This window comes from Cupressus sempervirens, chromosome 7 (genome assembly GCF_028749045.1).
Source record: "Cupressus sempervirens isolate cs-2001-9-10 chromosome 7, ASM2874904v1, whole genome shotgun sequence".
Taxonomy (NCBI): domain Eukaryota; kingdom Viridiplantae; phylum Streptophyta; class Pinopsida; order Cupressales; family Cupressaceae; genus Cupressus; species Cupressus sempervirens.
This window is the reverse complement of record NC_143124.1, coordinates 722,672,364-722,685,955: the sequence shown is the minus strand read 5'-3', so window position 1 is coordinate 722,685,955 and position 13,592 is coordinate 722,672,364. Positions and strand designations below refer to the sequence as shown.

Here is a 13,592-nt window from a genome sequence, read left to right as displayed (position 1 = left end):
GCTCAAACAATTTCATCAAACAATTCACATGCAAGGGACATATGACTGATATAGTATTTCAGTTGGCTTTAAATGACTCTCTTTTTTCAATTTGCATCAATGAGAATCTTGTGCTAGAAGACTCCAAATGGACTACGCAATGGCCTAACATGAGTGTGCTACTAATTTTGACAATATTCAGTGCATATATATGATCTAAGCATGAGAAATGAACACCTACAACCAACTGGCATTTTTACAAGCAGTTGGTATGCAAACTAACTAGCTGATAAATAATGATATTGTATTGCTTAAATGACACCAGCAACTAATATCTTATTAATTTGCAATGAAATTTCTAATATAGTGCTCATGAAATATGGCCAAGACTTTTGGCTTTACATGGATTTCAAAATGATAATGCTGGTGTAATGCACACTTACAGCTAAAACTTATAACACCTAAAAAGCAATACTAATAAAGGAACCTGGTTGCAGATGGATGTAATAATTTCCTTCAATGCTACCCCTTCTATTTTGCTTTTCTGATTTGCTTTTTTGACTGCTTTTTCGGATCCACTTTTTGAACTGCTTTTACAGATTGCTTTTTCCGTCTGCTTTTTCGGTTTCACTTTTTCGGGCTGCTTTTTCGTATCTGCTTTTTTCAAACTGCTAACATGTTGAATCTCAAGACCATATCTTTCAATGGCGTCAAGATTTTCAACTTGAAGGGATTTCGTCCTTCAAACTATTGAGACATAATCTCCAAAAAATTTTCCAATTTCTTTGATATTTCCAACCATACTAAAAAGAAGCTCTTCCCTTTCTTTTATAGTGTTCTCACAAGAGCTCAATCCTTCGTTTTCTCAATGTGGGATAAAACATCACTCCCTTTATGTAACTTATGTCTCCAATGTGTTATAAAATAAAGGGGACTCTTTTAATTTAAATATTTCCCACAAACTATAGTCTATGCATTAATAAAGTTAAATATTTAAATTTAACTTTATAAAATAGTTTTATCAATGCATAACAAATCTTATCAACGATAAACAAGTCTTCTTGCCAATTTTAAACAATTACCATCGACATACTGCTGCCACTGGATGTCCGACCATATCCAAGATGACTTACTATAAATAGTAAGTATGCCCAAAGTTGCCTCAAAACCCCTCAGAAAAACCTGCAACTGAAACTATCTAGGCCAAATGGCCTCTAAGCCCCTTTCATGTCCTGGTTAGCCTACGGGACCGTGGGGAAATAGGCTAACGACAACATCATGCTATGAATGCTAAAAAAGGGGACATTACAAATTTTAATTTTAATTCATACTTCATTGGAAACTTCATGAAAGATGCAAACAATAGGATCATGTAGTTGAAAATTGAATACCTAGATCTGTGTAAACGGTAGAAAATTCACATTGAATTTACAGGAATTTAGAATTTAATTTCTTTATTAAACCCTTGTCAATATTGAAATTTCAATAAAACAATTGGAGAAAAACAATTAACCCAGCTATGCTTTGACTAAGAAATGTTGGTTGAATTCACATAATTACTTGTTTTTCCTTCAGATTAAAACCTTTGTTACCCCAAGTTTCCGGGACGGGGGAGCGAGGAAACGGGTTTTTGAGACTTTTTTTTTTGGCTGAAATAGGGGACAGCAAGGGACGGCTACACACACACACACACACACACACACACACACACACACACACACATATATATATTTCAGAATTACACAGCATTGTCACATTCATCATAGCAACATAGTTTTAAATTACCAATTTCATTCATCAAATCAGCATAGAACATAGCATCAAATCGAATCATCGTCTAAGAATTGGAACATAGGATGACATTAAATGAGAGAATAAATCTGCCATAGATTAGACTTGAGAGCCCTTTCTTGTGGATTTTGGAGGAAAACCAAATTTGTGATGCTAAATCTCCCTAGACGGGTAGCAGCCATCTTGTTTGGGCAGTAATCAGCTATAACAATTTATTTCTGAGCAATTATTGCTGCTATCAGAGCATTATCAAAGATGAAAACAATCTGAGTATTCCTCAACCCAGCAACAATCATTTCCAAGTCTGCAATATGAATATCAAATAGAAGTCTGATTTACAATCATTTTTTAGATCTGGTTTGTTGAACAAAAGTTGAAGTTTTAATTTTCAGTCATAGTTGGATGCTAAGTTTGTAATGGCTTCCAAAAAAATATATTTCAACATGGGTTATATTAACATATTTTATTATTTTAATGTGGTGCTAGTGAATGGGCAGAAAATCACCATTTATTAATGTTTTTTTTTAAAGTTGAATTTTATTTTTAAATTGGAAATTTCAAGCAATCCCCAGGATGGATGGGAAACGGCTACGGAGTCCCGGGGACGGTCAACACCATCTGGAAACGCATTGACCTTTTCCGAAGTTTCAGGGACGGGTTTTCGATTTTCTTGCTTGGGTGGTGACGGCTTGGAAACGTTTCCAGCCGTCCCAAAGTCCACAAAACGGGGATGGTTTCTGAAACTCAAGGCTTAGGGCTGGAAACGCGTTTTCGGGTAACATAGATTAAAACATGTGATTTACCCTATCCAATTAACAAATTTAAACATTAAATAAAAAATTGAACAAGTGCTACTAAATCTCCAATCAGACTACACACACTAAAAACAATAAAAAAATATAAATAAAATATATTTCAATATTTATATTTAAAAGTAAATAATTTTTTTTTAAATTAAAAATAAATTAATAAATTTTAATTCAGTTGATATATTTACGTATTCATGTATCTTGTATCTTGAGATCCTACAGGATGATGTATTGTATTTTAATGTACTTTTATTTATCATTACATACCCTGCGACATGTACAATAAACTAGATGTTTATTTGGATGTACTTCATTGTATCAATTGTACTTATGTATTTGCTTATGAGATTACGTATCAGTTTTCTTCACAGTTATGGACATTGTACTTAAGGCTTAAATTTAATTAATAAAACTTTCTTAAATGTGACTCAACGTGAAGGAACCCTTGAGGAATGAAAACCATATTTGTAATTACTTGTGTAATTGATGTGTATGTATATTGCTTCCACATTGTTACCTTGATGTGATATAAACTTATAAGAAAAAAATGTTCAATAAACTTTATTCATATTAGGTTAATTTCTTTTGGGTTCCCTAGTGAGGTGTTATATCAACCGTATGCTTGGTTTATTGTTTTTCTCTTGGAGAATTTTAGGAGCTGAGGATGGAAATCTGCAGGATTTTAGTGGATTGGATGGAACCTTATTGGTGTAATTTATACCACTAATTACACTTTACTTAAGTTTTCTTAGGGTAATGCATTTTCAAATTAGTTGTCATGTAGACACATAGGAGTTTTCATTTTATTTTAGCACGTGGTGTTGGAGGAATCCACTTGAGGTTGAGCTAGTTGTATGTGAAGATGCACCTTTAGCGCTCCCATCTTATTATCACTCTTAGTGTTGGAGGATGAGCCACCAATGGTGGAATTGTGATTACACCTTGTCAAGTTGATAGGCTATCTCTTGCATCTCTCCTAGTTATCATGAATTGCCTATATATTCAAACACATCTATTTTGTATTCATTATCATTTGACCAAATATTGAATCAATCATTTGATCATATTATTTTGTCTCTTATTTGTGCTATCAATTGAGCTTCTCGATCTTGGCATTTTTATTCTTTGCCCTAGGGAAATACTTACAAACCCAATCCAATCAAATTCCTTTTCAAAGCTCTTTAGAGAGATTTGGATTCAAACTACCTTGACTATTTGTTTGGCTATCCCTCTACTACAGTCTTGATGTTTGTTCCTCAAGATCTTTTCTTGTTTTAGGCTTTATCTTGGTCCTTGATCCATCACATTGTTCAAGTAAAAGGTTTTGGGGTCCTTTCAAATACCCATTTTTTATTAAGAGCTCCATTCAAAACCATTGACCTCAACCAAAACATACACAAAAGAAATTTAAAATGTTTCTCAAAACTAATTGTATAAATTTCAATTTATTAATTAAATTATAATATTACTCACCATGATGTGGGAGGAGGCCACCATGGCAGAATACCCAATTGTTCACCATTAGCACTACTCCATGGCGTGCCAATTCACATGCCAAACGACCACCTGGTTTAAAAAGCAAGCTTCTTTCCTTTATTCCTTTCGGTATCTATCCATCCAAATTGACATAAGGTCAAGGCATAACCAAAAGTGTGGCTTCAATATTCATTGTATCTAAAATACCCAAAACCATTAAAAATATACAGAATCTTGTAATTGCAAGATATTATTTCTGTTACAATACTGATATACTCAATACTCTTAATTTATGCTGAATTCAATTTAACTAAATTTATTTGCAAAAGCACTCTATCCTTGGGATAATCGTTTTAATATGAAGATGAGTTCCAAATTAAGTTTGAAATACTTGAAGTTGAACATATTGAACTGTTGAAAAAGGATTCGACAACTAAATCACTCTTCATAAAGATCAGTCAATTACAAACCATTAATTTTTAAACAAAAAAATCTGGAATCTCAGACTTGAAATGCTCAAAGTTATTCATAATAGATAGAGAGCAAGATAGATAGAAAGATAGATTATTTTAGAGAGAGAGAGAGAGAGAGAGAGAGAGAGAGAGAGAGAGAGAGAGTGGTTCCAAGTATTGTCCCTCTTTATAATGGCTCCCGATTCAATAATTTCAACAGTTATCATAACGAGTGAATTTGTTTTGTATTTCCCACGTTCAAGGATTTGCAAGTTCTTTACAAAAATAATGCATGATGCATTTGTTTTTCTATCATCCCCATTCCAAATATTTGCACTCACTTGAAAAGTAAGAAGAGACTTGCAAAGCGTTACTAAGAACTGAAGAAAAACGACATAAAGGTCTTATGTGAAGTATGTCATGTTGAAATCATTCTTGAAGCTAGAAAATCTTTCAAATTCATCACCATAGAGGCATAAATTTGAAATTTTGACTGGATGCTCTTATTTACTATCCTCAAATGAAAACAGTTCATTTAATATTAAAATAAGTAGCATGGTTTAATAACAGAGTTAGTTCCCTACGAGGAAAGGAGCTCAATAAATATTGGCCTAAAGGACAAATTGAAATACCTAATCAGGCTCAATACTATAAGCTTGTCCCCTAAATGAATTAAGGCTAGATAGCTAATTAAGGAGATTAATATGTTCAACACAAGAAGAACAGAAGAAATCGCAAAACAATTCTAATTAGGATTTCAGCAGTGACACATTCTATGTTAAAGAACAAGTATATCAGTCAAATACTAAAACTCAAAACTACCTCATTGGCACTTCAACTGATGTCCCTGATGTCAGTGGTCAAGGGATAATCATTCAACAGTTAACTTAAATTTATATTAGTTTGCATCAGTGTTAGCATATCTGTTACTGCACAAATTTCATTTTGATCCATTGCCTGTCCTTTGAATCCCTTTGTTGTTTATAATATAATTGATCAAATAAAATGAAGGCTAATTTCTATATTTTATTTTCCTAACACATTCATAACAGCTTTCATAACAAAAGATCAGCTGAGTGGATATGATAATTAATATATAATGACAAGATCAAGAAGCCAAGAAGAGCACTTGATCAACTTTAAAAGGCCAAAGATTTCCAAGAACTTGGGAGATAGCCTCGAGGTATTCAATTGATAGGTTGAACATTTATGTCATCACATCAGCTGAGTGCTTACAGGTCCTGTAGCCAATTGAATACAAATGCCCTTAAGGCCCAATTGGTAATGCATTGCCTAGAGGTCCTGCAACCAATTGAATGCCTACAGGTCCTGTAGCCAATTGAATACAAATGCCCTTAAGGCCCAATTGGTAATGCATTGCCTAGAGGTTTACTATATTTAATCAACCACGTGCTCTCCTATTGAAAGAAAAGAAAGATAGCAAAGAATCAGACATAATGCTCAGCCTGTTTCTAAGAGGTTAGAGAAAGAGGACAGGATTCCTAAATGCTTGGAGAGGTTAAAGGTGGCCTTCAACTAAAATACAAATGATAATCAACTGTACAAGTTGGAATGTAAGGGAACTGGAAACCCCTGACAGGAAATATGCTAAGTTGCCAATTCGGGTTCAAGGATGGATTCAGGTTCGAGGTTTGGGTTCGTGGGTTCGGGCAATTTTTTTTTCCCATTTGGGTTCTGGGTGGGTTCGTGTGTGTGTGTGTGTGCATTATATATACAAGAGATACATGCATAGTTGCAAAACTAAGTCATTTCACAATATGAATAATTGTTGCTTGATCATTGATCAATGCCAAATGTCAACGATAAAATCATGCATTAAATTACTAAATTGCAAAATGAAATTGCAAAACATAGACTAGTTCATCAAATAATAAAGTTTGAAACATAATGATAGATGACTAGTGTTTAGTAGTTTATCAAAGATCATAGTATCCAATGTTCTTCAAGGGTCAAATGGATCATCAAAAAATGAGGGATCAATGGCTTCATCCTCCGCTGCAACTATATCTAGATCCTCATCATTGGAACCCAAACTGGTTCCACTAGTTCTAGCTGCTGCTATATCATCATCCTCCTCCTCAACATGAGAGATTAGATGAGTGAAATAGTTTTTATTAGGTTCCTTTTATTTTCATTAAAAAAAATTAAAAAGAAACTCTTTGAAATGTTTTATTTCACATTTTGGACCCTACTGCCCCAGGTCCTCCTGGGTTCGCCATTGGTTCGCTATGGGTTCGCCCGGGTTCAGGCAAGGATCTGGGCAAACCCACAGTCCAAAATAACAACCCTGTCTGGAGCCGCAGCAAATCAGGACGCAAATCCAGACCCATGCAGACCTAGACCTGAATCCAGGCAGCAGGGGATGAATATGGCTTCTTAGGTTCAAATATGTTAGAAGAATTTAAATCTAAAGATGTGGTGTTCTCGCAAGAGGTCAAATCTGTCAAGTTCACTTTAGAATCTAATTTTATATTCATTAGAAAAGATGCTACCAATCCAGTACTGCAGATGATAAAGGCAAAGTGGGAGTTATCATTTTGGTATCAAACAAATGGGTACCATTTGCAATTGGACATTAAATCTCTCCTTACAACAGGGTTGTCTAGATTGTTAGTTCCTGCCTTTTGAATACTTATGCATTCATGTAGGTACTATTAGTTTTGTTTTTTGAACCAATAAATTTTGATTATTTTTCCTTAACCTTAAGTTCCATTAAAATTTTATGAATTAAAACATATTTAAAACATATTAGAATACAATTTCTTTGTCATGTCATTGGCTATGCTGAATTTAGGCAAGAGATAAATTATTTTTCTCAGAAGAAAAATAGAATGAAAAATACACAGCAAATTAATAGTTATGAACTAAGGATAATTATTAGCTGAGATACATATCTGTTACGTGTATATTGTTGGATACCTGGATCACGTTAAAGTTTCCACCTGTATTGCGTCGGTGCAACTGATTAGAATGTCATTAATGAACGGATAACTGATCGATCAACTCTTTTAGTCGGTGGCATATTGTATCTATTCGACTTGGGGCATCTGGATTTCATTCTGTAGTTGGTATTGAGATTTCCATATTATCTGCCATTTACTTGTATGCTGTATCTATTATCATCTGCAATTCGTGGTGGTACAGGACTCTGTTGGACGAGGACTTCAGCCCAAAGGTGGGAGATTTTGGGCTAGCGAAGCTGGTTGGCAGAGATTTCAGCCGTGTATTGACGACCACAAGAGGAACTCGCGGATATTTGGCTCCAGAGTGGATCTCTAGCCTTCCAGTCACTCCCAAGGTGGATGTTTACAGTTTCAGTATGACGTTGCTGGAAATTATATCTGGTTGTAGAAATCAGGACATGAACGTTGAGATGAGTAGGTTCTACTATCCTACCTAGGCTTTATCTCAAATTCAGAGGGAAAACAAAATAGGTGTTGTCGACCCAAGAATAGCAAGTGAAGCGGATGTTAGAGAGGTGAGAAGAGCCGCTATGGTGGTTGGGATGTGCATTCAAGGTGATGAGAATGAGAGGCCGAGTATGAGTGAAGTGGTGAAGATCTTGGAAGGCACGATGGAGGCTTCTTTGCCTCAAATTTCGAGTTCTACAGAGGCCCATAGAGAAGACAGTAACAGTGATATCTAGGGCGAACATCATTCCATATCAAGTGTTTTCGATCCCTCAAAATAGTTCACGGTTTTTAGGGAAAGGCTTAAGACAGACACCAATAGGAGCGACTTCTTATCACGTTTTCTATTTAGAATTAACCCCTGGGTTGTGTAGGGTAAGGTCTAACGGAGGTAAATAAATAAATGTAAAGTTTTGTTGAAAGTGTGTGTATATTTCTTTGGTATGTTTTGAATTATATTGAGTAATCAATTAATGAGTAGAAAATAGAAGAATTTTTACTTTTTTAAAGTTATCTTTATGATAGATTGCAGAGTGTAATCTAGAACGTTAATAAAAAAATCTTATATATAATGTTAATTTAGAAGTAATTATTATTGTTATTATTATGAATAGTTCCTTTTGTACTTATTTTTTGTGAATATGCATCTTTAGAAGTAATTTTTGATTTAATGTTATATGTTTTGAAAATTTCTTTTTTTTTATCAGTAAGAGGTCAAAGCTAAGATTAATTATTATTATCTATTATCATTAATTATTATTATTGTTTTATTAAGTTCGAGTACATTCGAACCCAAGGCCTTCTGGATAAGAAGCTCACAATTTACCATTGTTTGTAGACACTTGCTTATATTATGAAAATTCTTTATTATTAATTAATGGCATAATTTTTATGTTCATAAAGAATTTCCAAAACAAAATAAAAGTATATATTATAACTTAATTTGTTTAATATATTATTTTCCTTCATAGCATACATTTTAAAATGTCTTTTAATTTTTTTCGCATCTTAAGAATAAAAAAACAACATTTGCTCTAATATATAAATCTTAATTTTTTGTTTTTAAAACTAGATCATATAATGATATGAGGTTCAAGTTTAATTTTATATATCAACTTAGACATTAATCTCCTATATCGAGAAGGTTCTACAATAACCCTTTCGAAACACCAAGGAGGCTTTGACCAAAATATGAAGGATCTACTTAGAGGCTTCACCTAAACAATAAGCAGAGAAGTTTAGGCACATTTGTCACCTTATGAAGTTTATATGTGAATAACCAAAATATGGAAGGATCTACTTAGAGGCTTCACCTAAACAATAAGCAGAGAAGTTTAGGCACACTTTGTCACCTTATGAAGTTTATATGTGAATAACCTAATTGCCTTGCAGCCTCCTTTGAATTATTGACACAGCTGCCTTTTCACATGATTGCTTACTTGTGCCACCTCTCAAAGATAGGAAAGCCGGTCTTGTCAATGGTGCCCCAACATTATCTTCAGCGTTTCTTCCGGGTAATTTGATGACTCAAAATTGTTACCTAACTTGTTGAAAGACCTTGTGCGAATCGTTACCCTTTTTCTAATCTTTTGATTAGGTAATGTTGATTACAATAAAACCGAATTGTGGAATCAAAGTTTAGATGTCATTTAAAATATTTGCCTTAATGAAAAAAAATTAACTACCATCATTTTATTTTATTTTTAGTTTTGTAAATTTAGTTTTACTTGTCACTTCAATAATAATGATATTTAACATTTCTTTATAATTAACTTTTAGTTTCAATATTTTGTTTGGGAGGTAATTATAACTCGTAAAACTTTTAGTTTTGTAAATTTAGTTTCACTTGTCACTTTAATAATAAATAGGTTGAAGAATGGTATTTAACATTTCTTTACAATTAAATTTTAGTTTCAATATTTTATTTGGGAGGTAATTATAACTTGTAAAATTCATTTAGTTTGCTAAATCCAATTATATCTATATTTGCATTATGTTCATTTTATCTTCTATCATTTTCAACGACCTATAATATATTCCACTAAATATTCATACGATATCTACATAAAGTCATCAACTACATTTTAATAATATTTTAGCCTTATTTTATTTTACTAATTTTCCCTACATTTCTACCTTGAATCTTAGCTCCATTACTTTTAGATAAGTGTTTTATGTTGTTGATTAAATATTTAATATTGTACAAAGATTGCACATACACTCTTAACCAGTACAATACCATCACACATGCAGTCCTTATGAATAGATAAACTAGGCATCAAACAACAAAGGTCATCATTTTAATACTTACCTTTTTTAACTATAAAAAAGAACTACTTTCCTTATTGAGCATTATTTACACTGCACTAATAATGTTACCAATTTTGCAGGAATCACATCTGGGCAGCAAAAAAAGTACACCTCACTATTACATTTAATGTACCAATTTTTTGTATACATCTTTGACTACATCAAAGTTTTGTACAGTCAAAATACTGCACTCAGTTATATGTATATATATTGCTTTTTGAGTTACCACATGTGTATGTACAGAATCAAGACGATAAGCCTTGTATTTTGAAAAAATACCTAGTGAATATAACTTCTACAGTTTAGTTATTAACTGTTTCCAATCCTAGTTTATTGTAAATTGTGGGTTTTGTTATATTTGATTTGTTTTAAACTCATCAAAATATAGTACTGTTTTACTAACTGTTAACATCTCTCTATCAATTTATAGATCAGTACTAATTTCTTCATGCTCAATTTATAGTTAATTGACTATCACCTAATCCCAACCTCTTGCTTCCATCCTCCATAACAATACAACTATCATGCATATGGCAGGAACTATGACGCTACGCGTCTCTTGTTATTGAAGAAGACAATAAAAAGTTTGTGTTGTGCTCAATTTATGCTCCCATTGCACATTACGAGAGAAATGAGATTTGGAAATGGATATATGGGCTTCAATACATCCCTTGGATTGTGGGAGCCGATTTTAACATGGTTGAGAGTAGGGAGGACAAATCTATAGGAAGTGAGATAAGTGGAAAGGAAATGAAAACTACTAATAGAATAAAATGAAAACTAAGCTCAGCCTGTTTGATCCTCTTGAAGGGTATAGAAAAGAAAACCAAAATAATTGGTTTACTGGGTGTAATTGCCAAAAGGTAAGTAGAAGAATATATTGCAGCTTGGATATATTTTATTGAAATAAAGATTTTTTTAGCTTTCATCAGACTGTCATGAATGTACTGTCAAGGTTACCCCTTGTTCTTTATCTGATCATCATTATGGCTGCTGTAAGATTCATGTATCTAATGATCAACATTAGGACAATGAAAAGCAAGATAAATTCCTTCAAAACACCAATTTACTAAAAGACAATTGCAATTACCCAATCTTTACTGCCAGGGAAATTAACAGATGGATGTTATAAGATAAAAATGCAATTAAAATATGGAATGACAACAATAAAAATTTGGCCACTATATTTCAAACTATTAGACAAGAAAATAGCCTTAGACAATAGGAAAACAGAAAATGACCTTCAGAAAGATCTGTTTAAACTAGAGAAGGAGATTCAAAATGACCCCAATAACTTAAGATTGAATAAGGAGTTAATCATAGCAAAAAAATTACTGAGAAATCTACATGCAAAATATACAAGGATCAAGAGTAAGAGCCAAAATAAATTGACTTAACAATGGCGATAAGAGTTCAAAACTCTTCTTCAGATGTATCAAAGTTAAGAATGTCTGAGAACAAGTTGACTATATTTGAGCTGATAATAAACTCCTAAGTGATCTTAAAGACACAGAGGAGCACTTTCACTGTTCTATAATATACTTTTCTCATTTCAAGGACATAATGCAAGAAATCTAAGCAAAAATATAATTCACAGTAAGATTACAGATGATATTGCAGAAATAATGAATATTTAAACTGTATCAGAATAAGAAACAGTAAATGCAATTCAAGAGCTGAATGATGAAAAGACCCCAGCAGCAGATAGTCTCCCAATTGAATTCCATAAAGAGAACTTAGCTTGGTTTGGAGATGACCTGCTTGAAGTCTCTACTGAAGCCATTAGATAAAGGTTGTAATTTATTTATTTGCAATCCCATTTCAAAAAAATCATAAATATCAATATATTGAACTCAAACAAATATTAGATCAAACCAGAATATACAACTCTTTAGCTTTGAGTAAATATTGAATAAGATGTGCGAAAAATGGCATATACTTGGTACAGAAATTTGCACTGCAAAGGATAAATAAAGAACAGAGAAAGAATTATCATACAGTCAGCAAATTCCAATCAGCCCAGCCACTAGAAGACACTTTTCTTCTAGCCTTCCACTCCTCACATACTTTACTCCATTCAATAAAAGCTGCTTCCCAATCATCACCATGCACATTGCAATATTCCATAAAGTCTTTAGCCTCCTTAAATGCACCATGATCAACATAACGAAAATCTCCATCTATGTTCATAGTTTCATGATTTCCATTCACCTGTAATGAAAATATTAAATAAAAACAAATTCCAATAATGACATCTCTAAAAATATACCTCAGTGTTGTCAAATATTTTAGAATCATCAAAGGAAGGAAAGATAAGGGAAAGTATTAGATTCATAGAATTTTCATTGCAAAGAAAGATAAAGCAACATCACGTTTTCTTAGAGGATTACACCATGTACATAATCCTTCACATTCTAAAAGTAGTGTCACTATCATCAATTAGATTATAATCACACCCTTATTTTCATAAAGTGGAATTGCCCCAAAGAAACAGATGAGCAGCAGCTGGCTACATCAGAATGAACTGAAATGGAAGCAACAAACTTTTCAGACAGGAACATAAAATAATAATAGAACCATTACGCTGCCATTAATATCGGCACATATTAAAAAATGACATATTATTTGAAATTATTATAGCAATAAAATGTTTCATACATGAATTTAACCCTTACAGAAATTTATTACCTCTCAATAGATTTTCTTTCAACTCGTGCTAGAAAAGAAAAAAAAAATTGGTTAATACCACTACACTACAGGTAATATTCCCATTTTTCAAAATAAGAGATAAAACATTCAGAAATCCACAAGAGGCTTACAGGAAATATCGTAAACAAATGTTGTATGTACAATGTAAAATAGGTTATCCATGCACGTTCTCTTCAATAATTTGAGGCTCTTGGATCATTAAAAATATCAGGAGTGCTCAAAAAATATTAGATATACAGTTGTAAATCTAAAGTGTTCTTAAGTTTGAGGACTAAATTCATATTTCCAGGTACATCTATCTTTAAGGATTACTTTAAGCTTGCAGAAGTGCCTAAGAGATTTAGACTACCAATCCATTGATCCTTTTCCTGGCATGCTAAGGCTCTTACAATTCTGTGAGTAGGTTCCTGGTTTACAATTGTCTCTAAGACTTTTTTCTTGAAGTTGATGAAACTTATTAAGGTTTCAAAATTCCTTAAATTCATCAATCAAGTCTTACAGAACTGATTGAAAACCTTTATTTTACAGTCTCTGTTGTTGAAAATACAGATTTAAGATAACTCCCCTAGAACCTCACATATCATGTTTTTTGAATGCATTGATCAAGTCAATAAAGAGACAATAACTCATATTGA

The 13,592-nt window shown here is 32.8% G+C and overlaps 1 protein-coding gene across 20 annotated transcripts in view; it reads right to left on the bottom strand.

Moving 5' to 3' along the window:
- SLP1 (Calcineurin-like metallo-phosphoesterase superfamily protein) overlaps positions 1–13,592 on the bottom strand; it is a 257,256-nt gene that overhangs the window by 165,401 nt on the left and 78,263 nt on the right. For all 20 annotated transcript variants that reach the window (XM_089792703.1, XM_089792699.1, XM_089792704.1 and 17 more), the window contains exons 4-5: positions 12,247–12,459; positions 4,053–4,188 (exon numbers count right to left, since the gene is read on the bottom strand). In XM_089792703.1, coding sequence (XP_089648829.1) covers positions 4,053–4,188; positions 12,247–12,459 — 349 coding nt within the window. The remainder of the gene's footprint in view (positions 1–4,052; positions 4,189–12,246; positions 12,460–13,592) is intronic.